At 44.2% G+C, this 27,337-nt stretch overlaps 5 protein-coding genes and 1 non-coding gene.

The window, feature by feature from the left end:
- The first annotated feature begins 496 nt into the window (after positions 1-496).
- Positions 497-583, top strand: trnS-UGA. Its single transcript has one exon. It is a non-coding gene; the product is annotated as a tRNA-Ser (tRNA).
- A 4,144-nt stretch (positions 584-4,727) lies between these two features.
- orf117b (hypothetical protein) lies at positions 4,728-5,081 on the top strand. Its single transcript has one exon. It carries the CDS (start codon positions 4,728-4,730, stop codon positions 5,079-5,081), a length of 354 nt encoding a protein of 117 aa, YP_008992389.1.
- A 1,879-nt stretch (positions 5,082-6,960) lies between these two features.
- Positions 6,961-7,308, top strand: orf115c (hypothetical protein). The gene has a single exon. The coding sequence runs from the start codon at positions 6,961-6,963 to the stop codon at positions 7,306-7,308; it is 348 nt and encodes a 115-aa protein (YP_008992388.1).
- Positions 7,309-7,559: 251 nt separating this feature from the next.
- nad1 (NADH dehydrogenase subunit 1) lies at positions 7,560-9,128 on the top strand (one part of a trans-spliced gene, as the record gives it). Coding sequence (YP_008992266.1) covers positions 7,560-7,640; positions 8,886-9,128 — 324 coding nt within the window.
- Positions 9,129-12,833: 3,705 nt separating this feature from the next.
- Positions 12,834-13,508, bottom strand: orf224 (hypothetical protein). Its single transcript has one exon. The coding sequence runs from the start codon at positions 13,506-13,508 to the stop codon at positions 12,834-12,836; it is 675 nt and encodes a 224-aa protein (YP_008992387.1).
- A 12,041-nt stretch (positions 13,509-25,549) lies between these two features.
- orf108b (hypothetical protein) lies at positions 25,550-25,876 on the bottom strand. The gene has a single exon. The coding sequence runs from the start codon at positions 25,874-25,876 to the stop codon at positions 25,550-25,552; it is 327 nt and encodes a 108-aa protein (YP_008992386.1).
- Positions 25,877-27,337: the final 1,461 nt, after the last annotated feature.

The raw sequence follows: 27,337 nt of genomic DNA, 5'->3' as shown, positions 1-27,337 counted from the left end.
GTCATTGCCTGGCTAACTAAGAGATAGTGGAAAGAGATAAGAAAGAAAGTCAAAGGAGGGGGAGAGATAAAGAATAGAAGAATACAGCTATATCCCCGACCGGAGAAGTAGAGGAGTCAACCAAGGATTGGTTGGTCTTGCACAATAACTGATTCTAGCTATTCTTCTTCAATTTCAATAAGAGTTGGTGAGTGACTCTAAAATCAGAAGCTCCTGGGGGACCTTAGATTCTTTCTTTCGACGCGAACTCACTCGCTTGAGGCGGACTCAATCACTCGGAGGATCATTCGTTCTCTTGCTATTACCCGAAGGGAGCGCAGCAACCAAGGTGCATATTATCATATAGAAAGAGGCGAGGCGTAGCGATTCGTACTACCGGAAAAGTTTGGCAGGCAATAGAATCAGCCGATAGGGGCAAGCAAGCGCAGCGAATCACATAAATAAGCCCCTACCCGCCAGCGCGCCGCGGATAGATAGGGCGTGCGAAGCGCGAAGGGGATGGATGTCTGAGCGGTTGAAAGAGTCGGTCTTGAAAACCGAAGTATTGATAGGAATACCGGGGGTTCGAATCCCTCTCCATCCGCGAGGTCATAAGTTATCTCTTGCCTTATCTATAGATAATAATGAATCGGATCGACTCGACTGATATGATAGATGGAATGGTAGTTTGTGTTATGATTTAGTTAGGACCTTGTCTCCCTTTCGTTATCTTCCGCTCTCCTTCCTTGTATAGGTTGGGAAAGGGCCGGGTGGATTACCTTTGGGAGCTAAGTCGAAGATCTCGGTGGTCTTGTGAGTGGTTGATAAACTGCGATTGCAGTTTTCTTTAGGAAGTCCCATAGCTGTGAGGCTTAAGAGACAAAGAAAACGGTGGATACTTTTCTGGGTGGAAGGTGACGACCCTAATGAATCGACTATCAAGGGGGCTGTTAGCTACATCAGCACTCAAATTCCTTCCCCTGAAGCAAGCAGGCAATCTCACTCGCTTGAGGCGAGCCTCTCTCATTTATGTAACTTGACTCTTCTGTGATCACTAAACGTTCTGGACCAAAGGGGATAGCAGCTATTGAATCCAAGCCAATTGAATCAGAAACCGCTGCTGTTGGTGTTACCGGTGTTTTAGTATGTCGTAGCTCTTAGTACTAATCTAAAGCACAGAGAAGACGCTCAGAGAGACCCCTCCTCAATCTGACCAATCCGGACTCGCCCACATGGGAAGGATCAAGTCCCCCCTTCGTCAGTCGTCTTGATCCGCCAGACGATCTTCTTGCAGAACCTTGAAGAGGCTTGATGGGAAAGAGAAGCGAAAAAGGAGAACAAATGGAAGGTCTCTCTCTACCTCACAAGCTCTTGGATCCCATGGCTAAAGAAGAACCCTCATTTGGCCTTTGTTTAAAGAGGAACAATCCTACCGGACTCATTTGAGATAGGAATGGCTAAACTTATTGTCCTAGGAAGAAAGCTAATGAAAGCAAAGGTCAAGAAAATCTTGGTTTAATAGAAGTTAGTCAAAATCTCGCTTTTCTCCATTGTACTATGATTGCTAGATAGCATTCCAAGCTCCAAGATCGAATTCCTATCGAACGGGAATTAGTAGTAGTGCTAGTGAGGGTATGGAAATGGAATTCATCGATTCTTTCCAGAAGTTATATAAATTGGACCCTAGACCGGGTGACTTTTTCGTGCTTGTCCTTGGAAATAAGAGAAAAATGTTCAGCCCCTTTTCTAAAGAAGAGATTGAAGAAGCGGTGTTCAATCTAGGGGAGATCTTACTCATTTTTAATATAATAAATAAATGGTTTTTCTTTAGGGTTTATTCAGGCTTTATGGGCTTTGTTAGAAGTGGAAATGATTTAGAATTTGTTTGCAAACGATAGACAAACGGGTCCTGGTTATTTATGTTTAAGTGATAGATAAAGATCGAAATGCGGTTCTGCAATGGTAGTAAGACCAGCAGTTGACCCGGTTTCTATGAACTCATCTGATCCAATGTCATATCCAGTTGACCGGGTCGAACTATCAGCAGTGGAGAAGGCAACAAGAGCACCAGGCGGAGATATCACCAGCGGCAGAGGTAGCAACATCTAAGCCAGTATCTGGGCCAGTTGGCTTCGTCGACTCAGCAATTGAAGTGGTTGATCTTGAACCAATTTGTTCATCAGTTGCCCCATTACCCGGTAAACTCTCCTGGATCAATAGCATTGGATCGGGAATGTGGCCATTTCACTATAGCCCATTGATCTACAGCGGATAAAGACTCTTCGACTAAGACATTGCCTTTCTATTTCATTTGTTGACTGTTCACATTTCACTGGCCAGGTTCGAGACTCTCTTCCCTTCGCCCCATCATGCGAGATAGAGGAGATTAGGAAAATGCAAATTTGCGGAAGCCCATCTTTATCAATAAAGAAGAGAGGGCGCGGCGGGAAGAGCTAAACATCGAACGAACAATCTCCTTCGGACCCTCATTCACTACGAGGAATTTGACCCCATCTTCTCAATCTTGTTCCTCCAAAGCTTTATCCTATCAAAGTCAAAGAGGCTGTGCCGACAAAAGAATCCGATCATTTTTCTCTTCCTGTATAAGCTTGAATTTTTTACTTTATAGGACTTAAACCTCTAAGTAGGTATGCAGTTGAAGGAAAAGCGCAGCAGCGGAAGCGTCAAGGGGAGACGAAGTCTCAAATACCAGAGCAAGTGAATAGCGGGCAAAGGGAAGAGAAGCGGAGCGCGAGCACTCGTTACTAAGTAAATGAATCACAGTAGATATAAAGTTTTTATTGGCCATGCATGATGAGGAAGCCTGGTATGAGCAAGGGCAGAAAATAACACTGACAAAGAAGGTAGATACCCAACTCTAGTTGATGGAGCAAGGCTGGCGAAACCTTTTCTTATCTTAATTTGTTTTCAAAAATTGGATGGTAAGGGCAACGAAAGAGGAACGGTACTACCACTTGCACTTGAGGAAGAGCTGAGGGCACAGCGAGGTGGGATCGAATCCATTTAGTAAAGCCAGTTATGGCGGAAACCCTACCCAAATATGATTGTATGGAACTTGTTCCTGTGTAGGTAGAGTCCAATTATGACCGAGTCCTCTATTCCCGTGTAGGTAGAGTAGTCCAACTATGAATGTTATGGACCAGACAACTGAACTTGTCGAGGGAAGGGGTCAGCTTCCATTCATTGCTCTTTCTATCGGTATGCTGAAACCAAACATCTGAAAGTAAGGGTCCGTGGGCTGGTCTTCCTCTTCGCCGACACCCAAACGGTTCAATTTGCCTAACAACATATATATCACAAACGCTGGTGAAGTCCTTTTCTAGTGTCTCACATCAGGGTGGACCCTGCCTTTAAACACGCTAAAACAGCTTCTGAGCAAGGAGGAAAGACTGAGACGAGTGCTTTAAATCGGCCTCAAAGCAAAGAAAACCGACGGGCTATCGCTGTTGTGGAGTAGACCTCGGATTCAGTAGTTACTAGAAGTTCCTCTTTAGCTAGCTGGGACTATTCTCGAAGGTGGCACAAAAACCTATCCGGATCGACGAGAAAAAGAAAAGAAAACGATCAATCTGCATAAAGTCTCTTTTTTCGATTCGGCCGCACTTTTAGCGATGAGGCGATGCAAGGAATGGTGTCAGAGCAGTTAGCAGCCATTCTGTGACCTTCATCGACGCCATCATGGAATTTCTTTAAAAATCACATTACCTAGAGGATGAAGGGTTTTCTATTCCGCCTTAGTCTTAGTATAGTAGTGCACTCGCAACCCTAAGGCCTAAGGCTTAGTTAAGAGTTCTTGCTTCCGAATCACTCTTAACTAATAAATGACAGGTGACTGGGTAAGAGTAAGATAAGACCTAGTTCAGAGAAAAGTGTCGGTCCAAGAAGCAGAAAAGATTCTTTTAGATACAGGCACAGTATGTGTTGTCGATTCAATGTGGGATAGGCAAAAAGGAATGCTTACCGAAGGGCATAGCTCTAGGTGACGAGAATTCTCAGTTGAAGGATGCGGGGATCACAACTATACAGGAGCTACAAAGGCGCCTTAAGACAACTTACAACAGTAGAAGTCAGAACAATCAGATTCACCTACATCCTCTGATCTAGGGTCTAATAGTTAGGAATCGCGCAACTTCAAAAGAAACAGCAGCAGGCAACCATTTTGAGGGCACTAGCTCAGTTCCTGCCCAAGAAAAGCAACAGAATGTTGACAATGACAAAGTTAACACCAAGAAAAAGAAGGGAGTAAAGGAACAGATTCCCCTTCCAACCACTGGGGAAAGTGACAGCCACATTAACTGTCAACCTGACAGGGGGTGTGGCAGCCAGGTTAGCCGTCAACCCGACGAGACAAATGACAATCAGACTAGCAGACAACCGGATGAAGTTAAGGCAAGGAAACTCAAAGGAAAAATGGTGGAGCAGCCACCAAACTCAATGAGTAAAGAGAAAAGGAAGGGGGGCCCTCCCCTCACCTTACCATGAAGATTGCTTTTTGGAACATAAGGTCTCTTTAGCCTTAAACAAAACGGGGTTCGTAACCTCGTAAAGCAACATGATATAGATGTTATTGGGATCTTGGAGACAAAGATCAACTCTGAAAAGGTGCGACGTATTTTGAATAATAAGTTCCAAGGTTGGTCCGAATGCAATAACTTCCATACATTTATTTAGGGGGGCGCATCCTTGTGCTGTGGAATCCTTATAAAGTCCATCTGGAAGTTAAAGATATGAAACCACAAGTGATACATTCCTTTATCACTTGCAAGGTTAGTTCACTCTCTTTCCATGTCAGTTTTGTTTATGGCTTCCACTCAATAGTTAGTAGGAGGCCATTATGGAATAACTTGATGGAAACGACGGAATTGCATTCTACCCCGTGGCTGCTTGTTGGGGACTTCAATAGCCTGTTGAGAATTGATGAGAAATGGTTTGGGGCAGAGGTTAGTGCGTATGAAGTGAATGATTTTATGGATTGCTGCCAATATATTATATCGGACTCACTGATTTGCAATCTGTCGGGTGGTTTTTCACTTGGAGCAACAACAGAGTGTGGTGTAAGCTGGATAGGGCCTTGCGCGTAATAACTTGCCCTTGGTTGCTTGCGGTTTCATGGACAAGCTAATTTCCTGCCGCCGGGATGTCTATCAGACCATTCTCCTTGCATTCTTTCTCTTTTCCATCAAGATCTGGCGAAGCTTCAAATCAGATATGTGATAGATAGCAGGTATGTAAGGAATTGAGTGATAGTGATAGTAGTAGGGATGATACATGGATCGGTGAGCGGTGGTCGGTATGGTGCCGCAGGTAAATAAATAAGGTATGGTATGAAATAGGTTATGAAGCGCGGGATCACTCGACGAAGAATCCTAGGCAGGTGAGCGAGTGGGAGTGCAGGTTAACGCGGGTGTAGTTAACTAGGAACTAGGAAGGGATGGCCTGTAAGAAGATTGCCAACCCCATCTCAAGATCGAGGTGAGACCGAACCAAAGATCCTAACCCTCAGAGGAGGAAGTAACTCGAGCGATAGGGCCGTAGTTGGAAAAGTATCTAGCCTCCCTTCTGTAGTTGTAGTAATAGGCTCCATCTTCAAAGCATATGTTTAAGTTGCCCTGTTTTATATAAAGGAGCCCCTGACCTCAGTCATTGGTACCACGAAGATAGCTCCCCCCAGCTTTCTCAACTGACGAGTGGCACACCAGAGGCGATAGTGGCTTCGGTAAGCATTCCTTTTATCAGTCTAGCACTCTAGTCTTTATGGCGCAATCAGTTAATCAATTGGAGAATGGATCCAGCTCGTGACAAAACAAAGGAAGGCGAGGTACTCATGTGTGATCGCGGATTCCACGGTAGCAGTAGTTCTAGCTCTACATTAGGAGCACGGGAGCTCACTCCCTCAATGAGTCTATCCTGCTTCAGGCCATCTTGTTCAGTCTCCAGGCACTGACGCTTACTTGCGGTCGCATGTTCATTAACTTCCCTCAAAGTAAGCCATGCCTTTCTTGGGTCTGTAATGCCCCCATAATATATATGGGATATGGGGGCGCATCTTATCAGCTACAGACACTGTGATCGCATGCATAGCCCCACCAGACCAAAAAAAGATGAAAATGGCTTCTTACTCGCCACATCCTCCGGTTTACCTTCAGCAATTATCCAACATTCCTGGCCCATCAAGAAGAACTTTACCTCTTCACTCCAATTTACATAATTTTCGCCATGTTGGAGTGAACGGCACACAATCGACAAGCCAGACATTATTTCCTAATGCAAAAAAAAAGAATTGGACGATCTGATTCTGCAGGAGAATACATGTCCACGGGATTTTCTCAATATCTTATTTCTAGAGGCACTGTTCATCAGAGATCTTTTGCGTATACTCCTTGAATAGCTAAGAGGAAAAATAGAGACTTATTGGAAACGATTAGAGCTATGATGTTTGGGATGAATGTACCTCATTTGGGCAGAAGCTGTGTTGACCGCAACATACTTGAAAAAGAGCATACCATAGTTGTCTTTTATGGAAGCATCCCTGATTAGTCTCATTTAAAATGGCTGCTGCTGTTCATATTCTATTTTACTTTTCCTTTGATTGGAATTGATTTTCATCTCTTCCTTTCCAAGTGTCTTCTCGCCAAATCTCTCCACTTACTATTTAGTAGACTCGGGTGGGGGGGGTTTCTTTCTTGTCTTCTACTGGCAGGTCTTTTGCTTCTCGATGATAGCGGTTTATCCGCTCGTTCGGGGGCCTCTGGTGATGGGTCAGGTGAGGGCACTGGAGGAAGAGGCTTCAGGTGGACCGATTTATTTGGAAACAGTTCTTCCGAGACCGGCGGAAACTCGGTTGGCTCTTCCGAAGCGAGCATAAATCAACCAGCACCCCACTCCCCAGAGCCTGTTGCTCCTGAAGTTGATCGAGGTGGTAGGCCCTTCATTCCTGAGGATGAGAATGGCAATCACTTGATGCCTGCTCAAGAGCGTATGGAAGAATTGGGCCATCGCCTCTCAATCAATTCACTTAAGAAAAAGTGGAGCCGCGAGGAATGGGCAAGCATCATTGCAGCCCAGATTGCGGTGGAGGAAAAAATCGAAGCCGCTTTATTGGACGATGGCTTTTCTCCAGATGCGATTTTAGACAAACGGCATCAGATAAGGGGCTTTATGTTTTATCCGGGAGGGACTTCTTTGACCGAGCCTACTTATGTGGGCTATGTCAGGAGTATCGACAACTTGGGTACTCGCGCGTCTGTTCCATACAAGCGGGTCATCCAAGCGATAGAAAACGATGATTTATCCATCGGTCCTCCTTAAAAAGATTGAATCTCGTGTCAGAGAGGGAGAAAAGAGAGATACTTTCTATCAGTCAAAAGCAGATACCGCCCCCCCCCATGCTCCCACGGTCCGCTTACCGAGGAATAGAAAGGAAGGACCCGGGGCCAGAGCAAGTTGGGTTGGGGTAGAGAGCCGTAAGCGCGGTGGGGGGTGACAGAGAACGTGCTCGTACGGTTCATAGAAGGATATGATAAACTACTTGATTGTTGGGAACTTTGACTCCTCTATATTCGAAATATGCCTCTCTAGGAGCATTACGATCTGCAGCTCAAATGGTCCCTTATGAAGTCTCTATTGGTCTTATTCTTATTGTGCGCCTTGTGAGCGCGTTTGGATCCGCGAAGGCAATCGCTCGGCTGTTCCCCTAACCCAACCCGGGAACGGACCGGAGGGAACCGCAGCATGGGGAATGTCCGCGTCTCGTCGCAAGGCTCATTTTGAGTTGTGGGTCATAGGGCGGGCAGCTTTATCGGCTCAAGGGCCGGGGCACAAGGGTCCTGGTACTATCCAGGTGCGAAGAACCCCGGAGGTGACTGCAATGAGCAGAAATCTCACTCACGGGCCTAAACGACGAGCAAACACTCGAACGTGAGAGCAAGGGATCACCCAACGAATGGACGAGCTCAAAGGGGGGAGTGAGGCAAGAACCATGCTTTCAGAGAAGTGGTGGTCCGAATCTTATCTGAACTGCGAGAATAACTGACTAAGCCGTGCCATAAGGGGTCATTCTCCAAACGGGACGGGGTCAAGCTTTTAGGTTGTTTAAGTAGGTTGGGTGACAGATCGGCCATAGGAGTACTCCGGGATATAAACCAGGGCAACAAAAGTGGAGCATACGACGATGCCGCCCGTTTTCATTTCGTGGAAGTCCCCGGCAGAGGAAAGGGCTGTAGGTGATGGCGCGTTCTGCTTCTTATCTAGACTAGAGAGGGGCGCTGAAATCCTTTCTATTGGTTCGTGCGCGGCATCTGGTATAGATGAAGAAAGGCGGGCCGTCGGGACCTATTCTATTAATAGGCGGAAAAGCGAAATAGGAAAGCGGCCGAGCTGACTGATGAGTGCCTTTTTAGCCTTTAGAAAAAAGGCTCTCATGTGAAGCTAACATGGCTGGCTACATTCAAGTATAGCCAAATCACGATGAGACGGGACGGACGGTCAGAGGCCGCAGCGGGACTACCACTTGGGATGGGAATAGCTCAGCCCACATGCATCATTTGATGAAAGCACTCCAGTCCAGGCGCCTCCTCGAAGTGCTTTGTCAACCACGCTTTCCCTCCCTCAAAACAATGCTCCTCGCTAAATGCCCTTCCTGGGGCTTGCCTTGCCTCAACATCTAAATAAAGAAAGGGCGGGCGCCGAAAAAAAAGCAGCCCAGCCTCTTCAAGAAAGCTTTGCTTGGTAGGCGCTGCCTACTCACTCGGACAATGCTCTGAACACTTTCGTGTGCAGTTCCGCCCCCTTATCCCATACTGAGTCACAGGCAGCGCCTCGAAAAGCACGGACGAGCCGCATGCAGGGAAACTTGCACGTGTGGTTCTGGCCGGGGACCCCGGTATACTGTACTAATATGTGTAGGTCCCCGTAATTCGAGTGAGATTGTCATGGCGCAAAAGCAGATATGGTCCGGTATTCCCTTGTTCCCTGTATTGGTTATGTTCTTTATTTCTTGTCTAGCAGAAACTAATCGAGCTCCCTTTGATCTCCCAGAAGCGGAAGCTGAATCAGTTGCAGGCTATAATGTAGAATATGCGCGGGATGCGATCCTTAATAGTTCACTGTTGGCGGAAGCCAATGTCCCGGGGTCCCGGGGACTCATTCTGACTGAAAAAGGGGGCGGGTCTTTACCAACTTCAAAATATTCGATTTTCCTACGCGAGCCTTATTGAAATTGAAAGGGCCCCAACCTATAGCTATAGATAGGGTGTTAGCGCTTGACTAATAAGATAGAAAGGGCTTTTCTTGCTTGTTTAGTAAAGTCTCGCTTTTTTATATTTATAGAAATAGGTGCTTGCTAGGGCACTCTTCATTCGAAACTAATGAGTGTCCGGTAGGGGCTTTCTGCCTTGTTATCAAAAAGGGAGTTGGGTAAAGCAAACTCCCTCCTTGGAGGAGCACGGGCTTAGTCAAGTAGAACCGGGTTGCGCTGCTTGATGCTCTGATCGAAAACAAATCAGTGGGGCCATGCCGGTACGACTGAATATGCGTTAGAAAGGTCAATCCCTCCCCTACGACACCAAAAAAACCGGGCCGAGCTTCTAAACAGCCCGCCCGCTTCCATAGAACAATATCGTGGCAACGTAGACCTAAGTGGTCATATTGAATCCTTGGGAACCATCACAAGTACGGCCGGCCTATATTATATTTGAACGAAAATGCCGTGTCGTCCAGCGGAGCCTATAAGAAGGTGACTCGCGCAGACAGCTGACTCCTTTTCAATAGAAAAGAATAGCCAAACCAACCCAGCTGGCTGGTCAATCTCAGAGATCTTATCGGCCGGCAAACCGGAGACGGACGACCACGGTCCCGACCTTACCAGCACCGGAGGTGTACTAATCAATGAACCCCAGAAACCTACTTTCTTTTCTGACAAAATCAACCAAGCCTAAGCGGTCACGACAACATCCAAAGGCCACCTTTGGATTCTTAAGTAGGGGGGCAAGGAGGAGCACGTAGGAATGCCGACCACTACATAAGCCACTAGTGGCTCAGAGAAAGCGAGCAGCACCTTGTATAGGTTGGGCGGAGCTTGAAGAAGCGAGCCCCTATCAGAATCAGAGAAAGCCATTGCGCGCTAGCCTAGCTAGCTAACGTTTTTCAGCTGGCTGTTATCTTAGTTGTAGCGCGCCTTCCCTCCTTCTCTCACTTCGGAAAGATTTAGCAGTCTTTTTGATGACCTGGTCGAGAGAGTACGATACATCGGTGTAAAAGATTGAGTTGGATCTGTGAGGTTGGTTATAGTAAGGCCTGGTCGGAAGGTGTTCTTGCCTCTATCATTAGCTCGGGTAGTCTCCAGTGATGGCCAAAAAGTCTAACTTTTCCCCCTTTCAGCTTCAACTATTCCCTAAAGATGGGGGAAGGGACCAATTGAGATATCAATAATTTTTATTTCCGTTTCGATCTTCCCTGATTATTATGTCACTATATCACCGACAAGGGAAGACCACCTAATTTTCACTTCTTTCGCTAGTGTGCTGAAAAAAATAATGTACGCAGCTTTTGGTAACAAGTTAAATAATGAGAAATCCTTTGGCTTGAGGCCAGAGGTAGGAATGGTAGATTATTATTCGGAGGTTGTCAGCTGGGGCAGAGTGGATAAATTGATCTATTTTCACTTTCTTCCTCTCTTGCTGAATATTGATCGACAATCTCTTTTATCTGATTTTTCTTCTTTGATCGTAGAAAAATACGCGATCGATTTACTATCAGCTTTCCTATATCGTCCAATTCTTGATATAAATGGAAAAGATTGGTCCAACTAAATTGGTGGAATACCAATGTGCTGTTGTTTACTGAGCAATTTGCTCAACAATCATGTCATGCGAGTCTTTGATCCAATTTTTCTTTCCCAATCAAAGATTCGCTCGATATTTATATGAAGCATTCCTGCCGATTACTAAAGAAGAGTCATTCTCCATTGAGCATCTGCTGTCTTTTTTAAAATAAATTTCTTTTCAGTCAAACTTGGCTTAATAGAAAGGGGTGGTTCTCCTATTCCATGCCAGGGCGGCTTTCTGCAAGTAGACTGAGACGGTAACATTTTCTTTATGGATAAAGAGTCGCTTTTTACCCGAATTTAATTTGGTTGTAAAGAATGAATGTCCGTTTAGTTAAGGAACTGCTATGTACTTTAAAGGGAGGGAATAAGATTTTTCTTGTTTAGCTTAGTTTCTTCGTCTCTCGTAAGAGAGATTTTCGTTCGTAACAAGTTAGTCATGGGGAACCCTGTGGCTGGATTGAATCCTCATTAAATACGCAGGTATCCTGCTTCTCAATGTAAAGTAAAGCTAAACTTTCTCAAAACAAAAGGGTAAGAGGGCCGAGAGATTGAAATAAGGATACGCGGCGTTTAGATCCAGCCTAGAAGAAAAACTAGTCGTCTATTCTATGACTAGGGAAATGAATCCAATGTTCTGTTAGAGCTATTGAGTGCCATTACTACCCAATCAGTCTTTCCCTAACCCTAAGCCCTAAGGGATTTTCCTTAGTTGCGAAGAAGTGAAGTAAGGAGTCGACTAGCTCGAACGTAGGCAATTGCCTTATTATATTAAAAGATGGCGTTTTACCGGGTGAGGAAGAATAAAGAAAGTCAAGTAGCACATCACGGAACAAGAAGGAGAGGAGAAGTCACCTAGCCGCGAGTCAATCAATCCATCTATATATGATGGATAGTACGAAGCCTTTTTTCAAAGCCCGAAGGCGGATAAAGAGAGATCCCCATCCGCTTCAGTCGAATATTACCGTTAGATTAGACGTACATGGACGATACACTCAATACAGCCAGCGTATAGGGATAGGGAGAAGTCAAATACAAATAAAAAGGCATAGCATAGCTTTCATGGAGACTGCTTTCTTTACACAGGTGGCATGGAAATAAAGAGAAAAGACCTTCTAATACTAATAGGTGGTCCTCCCTACATACAGTCAAAAAGTACGGACGGGAAAGGGCTAATTAGAATATGCAGCAGCGCTTAGCCCCTCCACTCAACTCAGCCATACAAGCCTTTTTAGTTATCCTATACGTTATGTGCTTAGAAACATAGTTACACGACTTCGATTCTGGGAGTCCCCCTTGACCCTCTTCTCTCAGAAACTGTCCCAAAGCTTTCTTCTCTGCTGAAAGAGGTATGAAGATAGATAAGTCTGCTCACATCGGATTAGACTGAACAAGAAGGTAATCTCTCCCGACAGCATGTGCAATTTGAAGACAAGAAAAGAAGACGGTGTTTTCGTCTTCTACAATCGTCTGATCTCTCGAAGAAGGGTCTAACTAAGCTCTTTTCTGAAAGTGGAAGGCTTTCTCTTTGCTTTCTCGTTTTTTCTTCACTTCGGATTGGATTCAAGCTGGAAGACGGTCAGAAGAGAAGCCTTGTTCAGAGGCTTGTCGTAAAGCAAGAAAACTCACTTTGACACCACCCCATGCAATGCACGTTAGGCTATCCAACCTGTCACTGGCGTTGTAGCGCGCGAGTCTGAGCCAGGCCAGGGAAAAGACAGAGGATAGACTGATATGCACTCATAGACTAGCCAGCACTCATCACACACTCACTGCAAAGACTATTCTACGATCTTCTTCTTCAGCTTCTTCTCCTATTTCCGTAATCCGTTGAAGTGCACCAGACGAAGACCATACCATAGGGCAATGGCAATTTCCACTCATCCGATCCTTCCCTCGCTGGCCCGCATGCGTGTATGACATTAATAATAGCCTGCAGGTTTGGTACTAGTAGTGCTTTCTTTTCTTTCGCCTTTATCAAACAAGTAAATCGAAAATGGGAGGTAGATATTCAACGAATGGGGCTTCTTCCCTGCTCCATCTGCTTAGAGAAAGAACCAAGGACACGGCCCTTCCAGTCCCTAAAAACAGCGCCGCAAGCCATTACACCGGGCGCGCCCATGGCACTACCATCGGAGTTCATTTTGATGACCCCTTCAGGAGGCGGTAGCCAAGTAACCGAAGTAATAACAGGAGCTTTCCTAGGAATGCCTCTGACGTGCAAATTATGTAGAATCAGCAAATCCGACACCGAATTGTTCATGGGAGCATGCACTGGGCAAGAACGCAAAGAAGACCATAAATAGCTAATCGCCGAAAAGACATTCGGCCTGACTCCTTCAAAGATATGCTTGTTACGCACCGTCCATATTAACCATATGACACCAATCGTGGCCGATTTCCAAAGAGCAAGAAGCTGAGGACTAAACCTTTTCTTCATCATATCAAGAAGAAAATGAAGGATGCCCGCCTGTCGAGGAATATTAACTTGAAAAACCCTCACCAATCCAGTCCCAAATACGACTACTGAAGGTGCAATCAAGAAATAAATGATCAAATGTCTCGGAGCAAAGACCACAAATAGAAGGACCCTGAAACCCCTGATTTGAAAGAACACTCCACAAGGGCAGCCTACCATGACCGCCACACAACCAGTGTACGTCTCTCTGGGATGTAATTCTCCCATATCCAAAAGCCCCACGCCACTTGAGGGAACGACGGTCTGAGATGTAAGTAAGCAATGCTAGAGGTGAGATCACCAAAAACCGATTTCTGCCAAATCCTTTTATCGGTAGACACCTGAGTGATTGGAATATATATAATCTGCTCAACAATGTGAGGATATCGAACAATAAATGAAGCTGAGAAATGCCATCTATTGTCGTAGTAATAATAATAAATTGTCTGAGAAGTCCATGATCTGATAGAGTTCGGCAATAGAAAAACCCAACCAGTTGTCCCACCAGAATAAGATTTGAGAGTTCTCACCAACGGGACTCGTCAACGAGAGTCTGATAATGCTCCCTCAATCCCGGCCAGATGGAAGAAGAGGTGTGTTTCACACGCGGCAATCGCAACATGTTCAAATGTCGATGTCTCAGAACGGGGTTTCATTCGTAATGAACTTCCAGGCAAACCTCATAAGAAAAGCATTATTTGTATCTTTCAGGGAACGAAGACCTAATCCTCCTTCCTCTCTCACAGCACAAATTCGCGCCCAGGATACCGTAACAGCGGGTTTCCTCTTTCGGGTATTGGGGCTGGGTCATATCATAGCATAGGTACCATCCTTTCTTCAGAGTTCTTTTGCCGCAGCCGCCCAGAAGAGGGCAACTTTCCTTGATGAGCTGGTAACAAGTTAGCCGAGCTAGCACACACGCCGGGGTCTATCTAGTAGTTCACAAAAGTCCATCTTTCTTTCTTCTATTTCTCCCCTTGTTCCTGGGCCCTCTGTTACCGACTACCCATAGGATAAAATCCGTATTTGCCGGTAGAAGCAGTCAGTTCGAAAGAAGTGCAGCCTCTTCTATTGGAATGTCCCCTTAATGAATGGGAAAGTACTTCGATGACACCAATGATTTAAGGACAAAACAAATCTATGACACGGTACCTGGATTCCTTGCCTTGGTAGCACAGGAGCGGTGAAAAAAACAATCCCAAGATTGTTAGGGATGCCCCAGATTTATTCTCTTACGACATTTTGTAATTCGGAGTCGCGTATATTTGAAATATTTAAAGAAATGTGAATTCGATCCTTCAATCTCTCACTCGGAATGGAAGTTGGAGCCAGAGTAGTCTTCTCCCCACATGCCTAGCCGGATAGTTGGCTTTTCTACAGCTGAGGTTTCTGATAAAAAGCAAGCATCGTCTACAAAATCATTCCGAACGAGATTCTCGAAGAGCATCAAGAACTGAACTATCTTCATGCTCCTCTCTTTTTGAACTCTCTGCTGATGAAAGAAAAGGAAGAAGTGGACAACTTTATAGCTCCATTTCGAGCGATAGACTAGCCTTTAAGGTGATTGGTCATATGAGGTATTCAAAGCTCTTTCTCTATGCTAGATCTTTCATTCAATAGGATATATCCATCCACCACGGGAATCGATTTCAGTATTCTCCTATATAAGACTTTCCAAAGTAGTATAAAGAGCTAACCATAGGTAAGCGACTACTACGGGCAGGGGTGCTAAAGTCATAGGTCCCTACTTGGAAAGACTTTTTCATAGTCCCTCAAATGTTGATAAAAGCGATCCAACAATCCATCTCGTAAGAGAAGAAGTGCTTTCGTTTCTTTCTTTCTTGACGGATTAATAGGTCTTGACGGACTAGTTCAAAGTGCGCTACATTTTCCCATACCACCTAAAGCCTTCAAGCTAGCCATCTAGCTGGAGCAATCCTTTTGACTGACCTGTGGGGACCTAATGTATTCTGCTTTCCGTCTCGCATCAACGATTTCGCAACTACCATGATAGTAGAAGTGCGTGCTCCTGATCCCATTAGTGAAGAGGAAGGGGACAATTAACACTGCGATGGCAAACAGCGTAAAGTTGCGCGCTTCAATGTGCCACGGAGCGGAGGAGCTTTCTTCCTGAGATGAATGAGCGCAGGCCGTCAGTGATCAACAAATTGCATGGCGAGTTGCTATCGCTGCTTCCTCTTTCGTTCAAGCGGCATGAAGCTCATCTTCATTGACTGACTCGGAAAGGAGCCCGTCACCCGAGAAGACGGACTGACTGACATCGTACAATATAGAAGGCTGATCCCTCTTTGTTAGCCGCACAAGAAGCGCTAACACCATCCGAGCTTGCACTGCCGCTCGAAGAGAGATGCCTACCCCCTCCTGTTAGTAAGAAGCAAGGGCTTACACTTCAGCGGTGCCAGCCAAGATCACAAATCCAATGGTATCAAACCCTGCCCGCCGCCCTTCTTGGATTGAGTAGTTGCCGCGCCGTAGCGTGCACGCCTCGGGAATGACATGTAAAATGGATACCACTCAGTCTTTTATACAACCATATGGGTGGCTCTTTGGTTAGCTCAAGTGTTCTCTTTCTATCTTAAGTAAGAAGGAGCTCGCTTAAAGGAGAACTTGGGTCAACCTTGACTATAATGCAAAAGCGCCAAACCGCGAGACTCAATCCGAAACGTAGCTTTGTTGACTTTACTTAGAAAGGATTTCCCTCTGGGCGTAGGAAGAAGAAGAGCAGATCGCTTTAGACTGCCTCCCTTACTAAACAAGTATAGGCTCGCTTCATCTGAGCCGTCGCCCCTTTCAATAGGTGTAGGCATCGGGCCGATTCTCCAGCCGCTTTGGAAAAAAGACGAGAGTAAGCCGTATTGGATTGGGGACTTGTACACCCGGTCAGAATGGTTACTGTATAAGGGTGGGAGCTGGCGAGACTCCCAGAACTAAGACTTTTTACCCCGGGGCACCCTTTATTTCATTTCTAAATGACTTTTCGCTCTTTTACTAGGATAATCCAAAAGCCTTTGTTTTGTCTGTTGGAGGTGCAAATTACGCCTTTACTCTAGTTGCTCTTGGTGGTTGAGTAAGGGCATTGAGCTTAGGCCTACCCCTACTCTCAAGGTAGGGTAGTTCAGTCACCCGAGGATCACTCTCTCCAGAGCCGGCAGTGCAGGAGTGCAAAACCAAAATCACATACGTAGGAGTTGACTGACCTAGTTTCGCTTTCTCAAACGCATAGAGTGAGAAGAAAGGAAAGAGAACAAAGAGACTAGGACAGTAGAGTGGCCTTCCCTCTTGAGTTCATTACGATTTACTTCTTCTTTTGACTTGACTACTGTGGATCAGTGGTCGACATATCGATTGAACTACTGGTGATCGAGGGGTGATTAACTACTCATATCTGGCAGATCGAGAAGATACTCCGCTAACTCCTCATATTGAACTCTCAACAAGCCGATAGCTACACATAGCCATTAGCAGCACATATTGAGGGAACAAGCCGCCTAGCTGCATCCGCTTTAGCTACTCATATTGATTGAACTCTCCTAGCAAGCCTAGCTACACATATTAGTTTAGCTCTGAACTCTCCCCTCAACTCTAGCTCAGGTGGACCGTCTCCAGAAAGGAATTTCTCTATACTAGAACTCGTTTGCCATCTCCGTCTTCCATATTGAAGTGAGACCGTAGGGATACATTCAATCAAGAAATAAGCTCCTCAACTACAACATATTGAATAACTCAGTATCTACTATTAATGGACTAGAAAGAGTATCAATACCGAGTACTGACATCCTCAACAACAGAAAGAACATCAGGACATCGGTATCGTGGTAGCTCGTATCTCTTCTATACCTTAGCTGCAATGCCGTAGCTACACTTCACTTCCCAAGCCGAAAGGCCGAAAAGGAAGTCAACTTCATCAACTCAACAAGAACTCAGAACTCGGGCTGCAGGTTCCGGTAGCTGCTCCTCTTTCGAAAAGGAACAAGGGACAGGGACCATAAAGCCATATCCCATATAAAGTACCAGGGCTCTTTCTCTTTTCCGTTCACGTAATCTCCTATGAGAGAGAAAAAGCCGAAGGCGCTTTAAGGGATAGGTGAAAGTACAGGCAAAAGGCCTTTCAAAGGGTCCCGTTACTTACATGCTTGACACATACGGTTTCTACTTAACACATAGGAATCGGAAGCCGAAGGCGAGTTCCCTGTCTCTTCCTACGGTGAACAACCAGGTAAAGAGACAAATACCAGGTAAAAGCCCAATTAAGCAAAGTCAAAATCAATCCATTCATGAAGATGCGCTAGAGTACCTTTTCGACCCTGTGAGATCTTATGCTTTAACCCGAGGGAGACTCTTTCTTTCCCAGGTTGGTTTGAGAAAGGCTGCAGTTTTAGCTCAGAACTAAGAACAATTCCCAGACCTTGGATTTAAATCGATCAAGTTACTGCTTTATCTAGGGTGAAAACTTACACTTTTTTTCTTTTTAGCTCATATCAGGAATAAGAACAGCGCTACGGAGGCTAACTCATCCTTTGGATTCATTTCCACGGTTGTTCTCTAAAAGGGCAGCCGAGCTGAACTCAAACGACTACTTTTCAGGAGAGATTTCCATCATTCTTAGGAATAGAATTCAATAAAAGGCCAATTAAGGCATACTTCGCTGATTCAATGTACAATCTATCAAAGGGCAGCCCAAACTTATGATATCACGCATCCGGGCTTTTCAGATTCCTTAGAAACACTCGTTTTATGGATACCAAGGGTTTACCCTTTTACAAAGAAGAAGACAAGGCAGACTTATGAGAGTTCAATGTACAATCACTCGAGGCGAGTTTTCCTAGGCCTCAGGTTTCCTAAACACGACCTTGACTAATACCAATGTTACTCCTAGATTAGAGCTAGCTGCCATTTGACACCCTATTTCCCAGGTAGAAATCCAAAAGCGAAGGATGAAATGGCTGATTTGTAGACTTTCTTTTCCTTGCGTGCGTCGGCCTTCTATTCATGCATCCACACCTGATCACTCGGACAAACCTGTACTCATTCATACGTCGTCGCCCGTGGATAGCTCATTTATGGTCTTTATTTTTCATGCTTCTGAGGTAGATCCTACTTATGATGGTATTGCAAATTACGGCTTTCACTGAGATAGGAGGTTTTCTACTTCTGATGAACCAGTTGAGGAATATAGGTGATCTCCTTTGATACTTATTCATACTCATCAGGAAACAACCCCTTGCCAATAGCAGGGTAAATTACTACCACTTCCTTCTCTTCACAAACCACAAGACAAGGAATGCTGCCCCATTATGATCTATCTTGCTTCCTAGTTCTTCTACTAAACTATTTCGAACCTTTCCTTTACTCAATGGTTAGCGTTTACGTCCGGTAGGATTGGTCCATCATCTTCTTATGGGTCTGCGAAGGGGTTTCTCCTACTCTTGTTGATAGGAATTGGGCTACCCTTCTTTCTTCTATGGCCATTGGAAGCCTTTTTTCGCCCTTTGCCAGTGGTGGACTTGGGATGTTTCCCTTTCCTTCTCCACTAAATGAATAAGTTTCTCAAAGCGCTACCCGCCTTCTATTTCCTATTCTTCCTTCAAAAATGGGGTAAACCGGGCTTGTTGATTAGCTGCAATATACCTTCTTTTCTTCGGCTGCTGATATGACATCTCGAGCTTCCTCCTTTGGTCAAACCTTAGGGGAACTAACTACAAGCTACCAACTCCTAGAAACCAATTACAACTCAAAACCGTGGACATCCTGCTTCCTTTGTAGAATCCATTTATCAAACTGCTACCTTGATTGGTGGTATTTTGCCTTATGAGTCCAGGAAGTAAACAAACTCGAATCCAAGAACAACTATATTAGGGAAGCAATGCCAGGATAGTCCCTCCGTCCTTCGTGGTACCTAGCTCACTTTGGTCTACCTCCTTGGTCAGGAAAGAATAGGGTTGAAGAAGCGGTGTAGGAAAGCAGTAAATCCAATACCCGTGGTAGATCAGTCCAATCATTCTTATCGGTGAACAAAGCAAACTCTTCCTTTCGAACAGTCAACGGTGGAAGACATTCAACTCATATCAGCTTACGCTTTCGTCAATTCAACTTACACCTTTTTTAGCCATTTTAGGAAGGTTAGGTAACATGAAAGTAAAATAAAGTATACATTAATAGTAGCTGAAAGTGCATCCTTTAATGAGTTATTGTAGCTTTGAGCTCCTGTTGCTCTGAGTTCCTGAGCTATGAGTTAAAGAGTTCCTTCCACTCATGTATGAACGAGTCCTTGCTTTCCTTGCCTTTAGAGACTAGATCTGGTACTACTATTAAAGAAGAGAAGCTCTCGTAGCTAGGATTCCTATTGCTTTCTTTCACCAGTGGATCATGGAAGAAATCCCAAAGGGTGAGCTGGTCTCCTTAGCACTGGTTATACTCCTAATAGGTGTGGATTTAGGAGATCGATCTCGTAACTATGAGCTATTTGTTCAGGCTTCCTTTTTCGAAACCGGTATCAAAGATGAGTGGAAAGACTAAACCGATAGAACGAAGCCTTTCTTATCTTATGCAATTTCTGGATTGGTTCAGCAAAGGCAGCCTAGATTTCTTTTATACAGGTCAGCGAAGAGCAAAGGATAAATACAATAATAGGCTCCTTTTCCTTTCGAGAATAGTATGAGTCGAAAAGCCCCTTTCTTTAGCTCTACACATCCGATCATCTCCGCTAAGGAATTCCCACTATTGACATCCGTTCTTAAACTCGTTGATTGCCACCTATTCTTCCCCAACAGCCTGGTCTAAAAGCCTTTATTATACCTGTCTTCATGCACAAGATATCTATCTATCTGCTCATCAGCTCAAGAAAGGAAGAGCTAAAATCTCCTTTGAGTTAGCTCTAGATTACCTGGTATTTCGCTAATAAGTGCCTCATTTCTCCTATCATCACAGGAAGACCGATCTACCTCAGACATATTATACTTCTTAGTTGCCCTAGTCTTACTCCTATTCGAGCTCATCGGACTCAGCTACTGTTGCCCTCCTTTCTTGATCAATTCCTGCTCAATCTGCCTTCAAACCCAGGGACTCACCCGTGCATGCCCCATTTGCCGTCTTTCCTCAAACCCGTTCTTCCTTTGAGGATATCTCTGTGAATTGATCCAAAGCAGAACTGGCTTTTTAGTCCGATGTCTCAGATCTCAAGACTGGAAGGTGAGCAAACTAGATCGCAAAGCAGGTGTCATATTCGAGTTCCTTTGTTGATGAGTCCAAAGAAGAGATAAACCCGAGCATCTCGTTCCTTTTGCTTAGTTTTGGCCCTAGGGGGAGTAGGAAATAATCAACTTTAGGATAGCCTCTCCGAGTGAAAACGGGTTTGCTGACTTTTCCCATTAGGCGAGATGAAAAGAGGATAGCACCGAGTTGAGCTAATCCAGAGGGAGAAGCGCTCAAAAGAAGAAGAAATCAACCAGCCAGGAGGGAATTAGATCCTGTAAAGAAAGAGAAAACTGATGGGTGAGCGTCAATAACCGGTCTTCCTGGTGAGATGAGAGCTAAAGTGGACAAGTCGGATGAGCTGACCGGGTGTACGAAAACCCTAGAATAGAAGAAGCGGGCGAACCTGTAACAAAGGAGGGATTCGAGATGAGCGAAAGAAGCAGTTTACCTTGGCAGAGATGAGGCCAATTCCTTGATTGATGAGAGTGGGAATTGACCAGAAATCCTTAATTATAATTATAGTAGTAGATTGACGAGAATGACTCTAGGAGCAGTAGCCTTTATTGGTGTTTTCTCGCAATGAATTCCTGAACCAATTGCCAAATAGAAAGGCTAGACATCAGTTTGTAACCAGACTATGGATAGGAGGGCAGGATATGAGGGGAAATCAGATCAGCAGTTCTTACCTCAAATTGATGAGTTCTTTGGCCTCTACTATATTATAATTATAGGGATTTATTAAAGGAAAGAGGGCCAAAAGAGCCCATTAAGAGTGACGGTACGGGCTTCTTGTTAATGCCAAGCGGTTGTAGCCAGCGACTGATGCCCGGACTGGGGAAGCAGGAGAGCAGCTGGGGGTAAGCCCTCTTTGGAGACCCTATTAGCGCAGTTGTTCTTTCGAGCTATTCTTCAATCTACCACTTTTCTCTATTGATAGATGTTGCTAGCTTAGAAAATCCGTATAGCTATCCTGTACTTGTTCTTAATAAAGGTCTTCCTTTCTTGTCTTTAGCTGAGGAGATAGATCTTGTGGCTGAAAACAGGTTTCCTTAGCGCAGATGAATGGTTAAGAAAAGGCTTACGAGCCAGAAGCAGAAGAATAGGTAGTAGATGTCAATTCAAAGCTAAATCCGAGCTAGACAAGAGTTAGTGACCAGTTGAGATTGAAGGAAGTCGCTCGGTGTTCTTACCTGGGGATAAATCCCAAATAGAATAGGTGTAAATCAACAAGTTTCTATGATCCGAGGGAGATAAGTCTTCCTTTCACGGGCATACTTTGCTAAAGAAGAGAGCATCAAGAGTGGAAATCGAAAGAAAAGGAAGGGCCTTCGCTTTCCAGAGATGCTTTGGTGACAACGGTTTCTTCTTCTGCTGCTGCCAAAGATGAGCAGGTAAGCGGGTTGTTTTCGATCACTAGCTGCTCCTGTCTTTCACAACAGGAACTCGTGTATCCGTCTCATCGGTTGCTTTTGAGGCAGGTGTCTCTTAAGAGAAGTAATTCTTTTTTCACCTGAGTTTAGCATCAATTTTCTATCTTCTTTTGATTCAACTACAGGAAAGAGCGGATCTTCCTTCTTTGACTCTAGCTCTGATATTGGAATAGTACCGAAATCCGATCATCCAAGGAGGAACAAAGCCGGGAGCTACCCTTTTGGTCTTCTTTCTGAATTCCCTTCTTCTGAGCTCTTTTCAGCAGTTGTCCACTCTTTTCATAGGAGGGAGTTCGATCTTCCTTTTCAGAGATTAGTGGCAATACCGAGCGAGATGAAAGGAGATCAGAGGAAATTGTGCCTGAAATAACCGGTCTTCCTTTCTTTAGCCGGAGCAGATATGGACAGGTAAAATAGGCTTTCCAGCTAGGAAGGGTGTCATCTGTCGAAAACAAGTAGAAAGAAGTAGTGGATGTCAACAGAAGATGGGACCAGCGGATTAGAGCGAAAAGCTGGTGCCAATAAGCTCAAGAATTGGATCCAGTACTATATTAGTAGTGGCATTCCTCGGTGCCAGATTAGGGCAAAGCTGAGGCAGAGGAGGCCAAAGATAGGGCTAGAGCCGCACTATGGATAGGAGGTCAGCAGCGGATAGCTAAGATTGAAGTAAATCAAAGAGCAGATCCTGTGGCTGAAGGTAATAAAGGCTTTACCAGCCAAAACCGGTACTCTATTAAAGGCATTCCTCGCAGGCAGATCTCATGAATTGTAGTAAGAATGTGGCAAATAAGAGCTAGTTCTTCCTTTTGCTGACTTTTGACACCAGGTGAGCCGCAACTTGATCAACTTTTGGATGGGTCTCAAAGGGGAAAACGGGTTAGTGGCTTTTCGTATTAGGTGAGCCGCAAAATTCATGATTTGAATAGGCCATCCCGAGGGGAAAGTAAGTTAGTAGGTTTTGCCATTAAGGGAGGCGGATGAATTAGCTCCTTCAACTCCCAACTCAGATAAAAACCAGAGGGAAACAAGAGCTTCTCGTTGCAGTCACTCGGGAATAAGAGACAAAAGAGGGAGATCCAGAGGTGAGATTACCGGTATTCCTTGCTTTTGATAGTGGAAACCAAAGAAGAAGGAAATCAACGAGTTTAAGAGCAGATCAGTGACAATCCATAGGGAAATAACCGGTTTTACCGAGCGAAAAGAACCAGAATAGGTGTTAGATTAGAGTTCCTTTGTTGTGGACAAGTCTGATGAGCTGGAATGGCAACACAAGGGTGAACCCTAAAGAATAAGAAGAAGCGGGCGTACCTGTAGTTATTGGATTCGTGGATTCGAACAGACTAGAGCTAGACTCGGTAAAGAAAAGAACAGCGGTTAGAGCATCGGATTGAAAGAAAAAAGGAATTAAATACTATATTTCACTTTGATGTGGAAACGTAACAATATGGTTTTATTGTCTTTATAATATTGACTTTATCATATTTATTTTATCCCTAGATTAGAAAAATTTAGAAAGAAATACAAAATAAATAAAGGAACATTTTTACGAATAGATCCTTCTAATGATAAATGAAGGATGGACACATTTACTCATAGAAAATGGTATCAATCCACCATTGCATATTGGTACTTATCGAGTATAGAATAAATCTGCTTCTCTTTGTTCTTACGAACCGAATTCTTCCATTATTACGAATAGAATCCTAACCCTTGTTAGGAAGTAATCTACTGAACAGGGGAAGTCTATAGGATAGTCATAGTATAACCTTTCCAATGCAATAAAGTTACGTAGTGTCTATTTTTCTTCGATGAAGGGGTATTTTCCATGGGTTTGCCTTGGTATCGTGTTCATACCGTTGTATTGAATGATCCCGGCCGGTTGCTTTCCGTTCATATAATGCATACAGCTCTGGTTGCTGGTTGGGCGGGCTCGATGGCTTTGTATGAATTAGCAGTTTTTGATCCTTCTGACCCTATTCTTGATCCGATGTGGAGACAGGGTATGTTCGTTATACCCTTCATGACTCGTTTAGGAATAACCAATTCGTGGGGGGGTTGGAGTATCACAGGCGGAACTGTAACGAATCCGGGGATTTGGAGTTATGAAGGTGTAGCTGGGGCACATATTGTGTTTTCTGGCTTATGCTTTTTGGCAGCTATCTGGCATTGGGTCTATTGGGATCTAGAAATATTTTCTGATGAACGTACAGGAAAACCCTCTTTGGATTTGCCCAAGATCTTTGGAATTCATTTATTTCTCTCCGGGGTGGCTTGCTTTGGTTTTGGTGCATTTCATGTAACAGGTCTGTACGGCCCTGGAATATGGGTGTCCGATCCTTATGGACTGACGGGAAGAGTACAGCCTGTAAATCCGTCGTGGGGCGTGGAAGGTTTTGATCCTTTTGTTCCGGGAGGAATAGCTTCTCATCATATTGCAGCAGGTACACTGGGCATATTAGCGGGTCTATTCCATCTTAGCGTTCGACCGCCACAACGTCTATACAAAGGGTTACGTATGGGAAATATTGAAACTGTACTCTCCAGTAGTATCGCGGCTGTCTTTTTTGCAGCTTTTGTTGTTGCTGGAACTATGTGGTATGGTTCAGCAACTACTCCCATCGAATTGTTTGGTCCCACTCGTTATCAATGGGATCAGGGTTATTTCCAGCAAGAGATATATCGAAGAGTTAGCGCCGGGCTAGCCGAAAATCAAAGTTTATCAGAAGTCTGGTCTAAAATTCCTGAAAAATTAGCTTTTTATGATTATATCGGCAATAATCCGGCAAAAGGAGGATTATTTAGGGCAGGCTCAATGGATAACGGAGATGGAATAGCGGTAGGATGGTTAGGACATCCTATCTTTAGAGATAAAGAAGGGCGTGAGCTTTTTGTACGTCGTATGCCCACTTTTTTTGAAACATTTCCAGTCGTTTTGGTAGACGGCGACGGGATTGTTAGAGCGGATGTACCTTTTCGAAGGGCAGAATCCAAGTATAGTGTTGAACAAGTAGGTGTAACCGTTGAGTTTTATGGCGGCGAACTTAATGGAGTCAGTTATAGTGATCCTGCTACTGTGAAAAAATATGCTAGACGTGTGGGTGACATTTGCGAATTAGATCGTGCTACTTTGAAATCCGATGGTTTTTTTTCGTAGCAGTCTAAGGGGTTGGTTTACTTTTGGACATACTTCATTTGCTTTTCTTATTCGGACACATTTGGCATGGTGCTATAATCTTGTTCAGAGATGTTTTTGCTGGTAGTGGCCCAGATTTAGATGCTCAAGTATAATTTTTAGCATTCCATAAATAAATATGGATTGAAAGGATTCAAAGAGGCCTGTAGAGAAAAAACATTTATCCAAAAGAGTTATTCATTACTACTACATAAAGCACTACATTACATAAACAACCACATATGCCTTTACTAGCGCTTTAAAAGCATTATGCTAACTACATTAATTATTTAAAAAACATAAAGAAGTCAAAGGATAGGCCTTAACAAGTAGACAGAAAATAAAGTAACTACTTTGCGTCTACAGACACTTATTTAATTTAAACCTTCTAAAACTAAAAAGAGTCGCCGGACTCTTCTTAGTATCCCCTGTGCTCCTCCTGTTGAGTTGCCTTAACTTCCGTTACCTTGGTGTTTTAATGTAATTTCGATCACAAGAGAGTTCTGCTCTTCCCGTAGGGCTTTGAGCCTGAGCTCTGCTTCCCTGAGTGGAGTGTCTGTTGGAAGTTTTTTCCAGAACCTTATAAGGAGTTCCTTGCGCTCCTGTATAAATTTTTCTTCTTTCTCTATTTCAGAGAAAAGTTGGTGTAGTCTGAATTCTACAGCCATTGTTTGTTTTAGAAATCTCTTTGAGTGTAAGGATTGAGAAAGAAGAGTTTTCTGGCAAATGGAAGTTCTTATCGAGCCCCCATTTATAGAGTGGTAGAGGAATCTCGCCATGCAGTACGAATTGCATGGCTGGCACAATTCTAACTACTATAAGCACGCTGCCTGTATGAACAAACAAACTTTGTACAATCAGCTTACGTGGAAAATATACCGGATTGGTTGATTCGAATTGAAGTTCTAAAGTCATCGATAACTAGATGTTTTCTCTCATTCAAGCCTGGAAAACAACTCTTTTTGTCTTAACAGGTTAGGAAACGATATCTCCAGTAAGACAGGAGCAGCGATCCCTATCCTTCGCTTTATCGGGCGCGTGAGAGAACGAACGAGAGCATTAAGCCAATAAGCCGGTCCCATCCAGCAGTTGGAGTGACGGAAAAAGCGGCATCGTTGACTCCAGATAAGTAAGCGAAGGACCGTCGGCAAGCGTTGGTAAGCGTAGAGGGGGGGGGAATACCCAGCTGTTCCCTTTCATACTCTTACTTCAACGGGCTAGAACCTTGCCCTTTTCCTTTATCTATTCTATTTCCCCGCCCTTCAAACAAAGGCTAGCGATGTCACCGGACGCATTCACCTACTAGAGCTCCTTCTCAATCCCATTCGCCTTTAGGTGTGATTCAAAGAGGCCGCGGTAACGCGAAGAAAAGTGTTGATTCGCGTGGCTTTTGACAGAACTTTTTAAATTTAAAAAAGTTGATAACTTTATCGTTCTTACTTCCTGTGGATATTTGTTTCTTTGCAAAGCTTATCGTTTTTTTAGTAGCACCTAAAAGGTGAGATAGGGGAAATTCCATACTGCTTTGTCATAGGAAATGACAAGATTGGCGACCAAGGGGTGGTGAGAGAAAGACAAGAACTCATAAAAATAGGCTTTGCCCCTTGGGCTAGTCAGAGTGTTAGAAAAGTTTAGCATGAACAAGCAGAAGCCGCAACAATAAAATAGTATCAAAGAAAAGCGATTCCACTCTTTTCATAAAATCCTAACCTACAAGATCATAAGTACCTAATATATATGATAAGCAACCGTCAGAAATCAATGAGTGAAATAAGACGGATAGAGCGAAATAATAAGTGGATGAAGCCTTAGTCCATTTTAACATCCAATCTTACCAAGTCTGCAGGTCAGAAAGGCAGATGGGCATGTTCATCCCTTGAAACTGCTTCCATTGGCATGATAATTTGCAATTCCTGCAGGAACCTGGCACCTTCAGCTGCATTTTGGTTTTCTTTTCTGCAGCGAGCGAAGTGCGTAACTGAGCGGTGGACTTTTTTTTTATCATCAGCTTTGTTTTTTTTTTAATATTCGCCCTTTTTTTGATAGTCCAATGCAGGTTATTGTGGGCTGTGTCCTTCTCCATGGGCTTCTTTTGTTCCGCTTTTTTGTGGATTCTTTGATTCGATTTCTTCAATGTACCGCCTCTATCTCTACTCTAAAAAGGGGCTTACACACTTCGACTCGCTCTGTATGCACCAAAATCCAATCATTGTGCATACAGCTGTGGTGGCTCCTTTCAT

Source organism: Salvia miltiorrhiza, mitochondrion (assembly GCF_028751815.1).
Source record: "Salvia miltiorrhiza mitochondrion, complete genome".
Classification (NCBI taxonomy): Eukaryota; Viridiplantae; Streptophyta; class Magnoliopsida; order Lamiales; family Lamiaceae; genus Salvia; species Salvia miltiorrhiza.
Note: the sequence above shows the minus strand (reverse complement) of the source record. Positions and strands in the feature narration are given on the sequence as shown.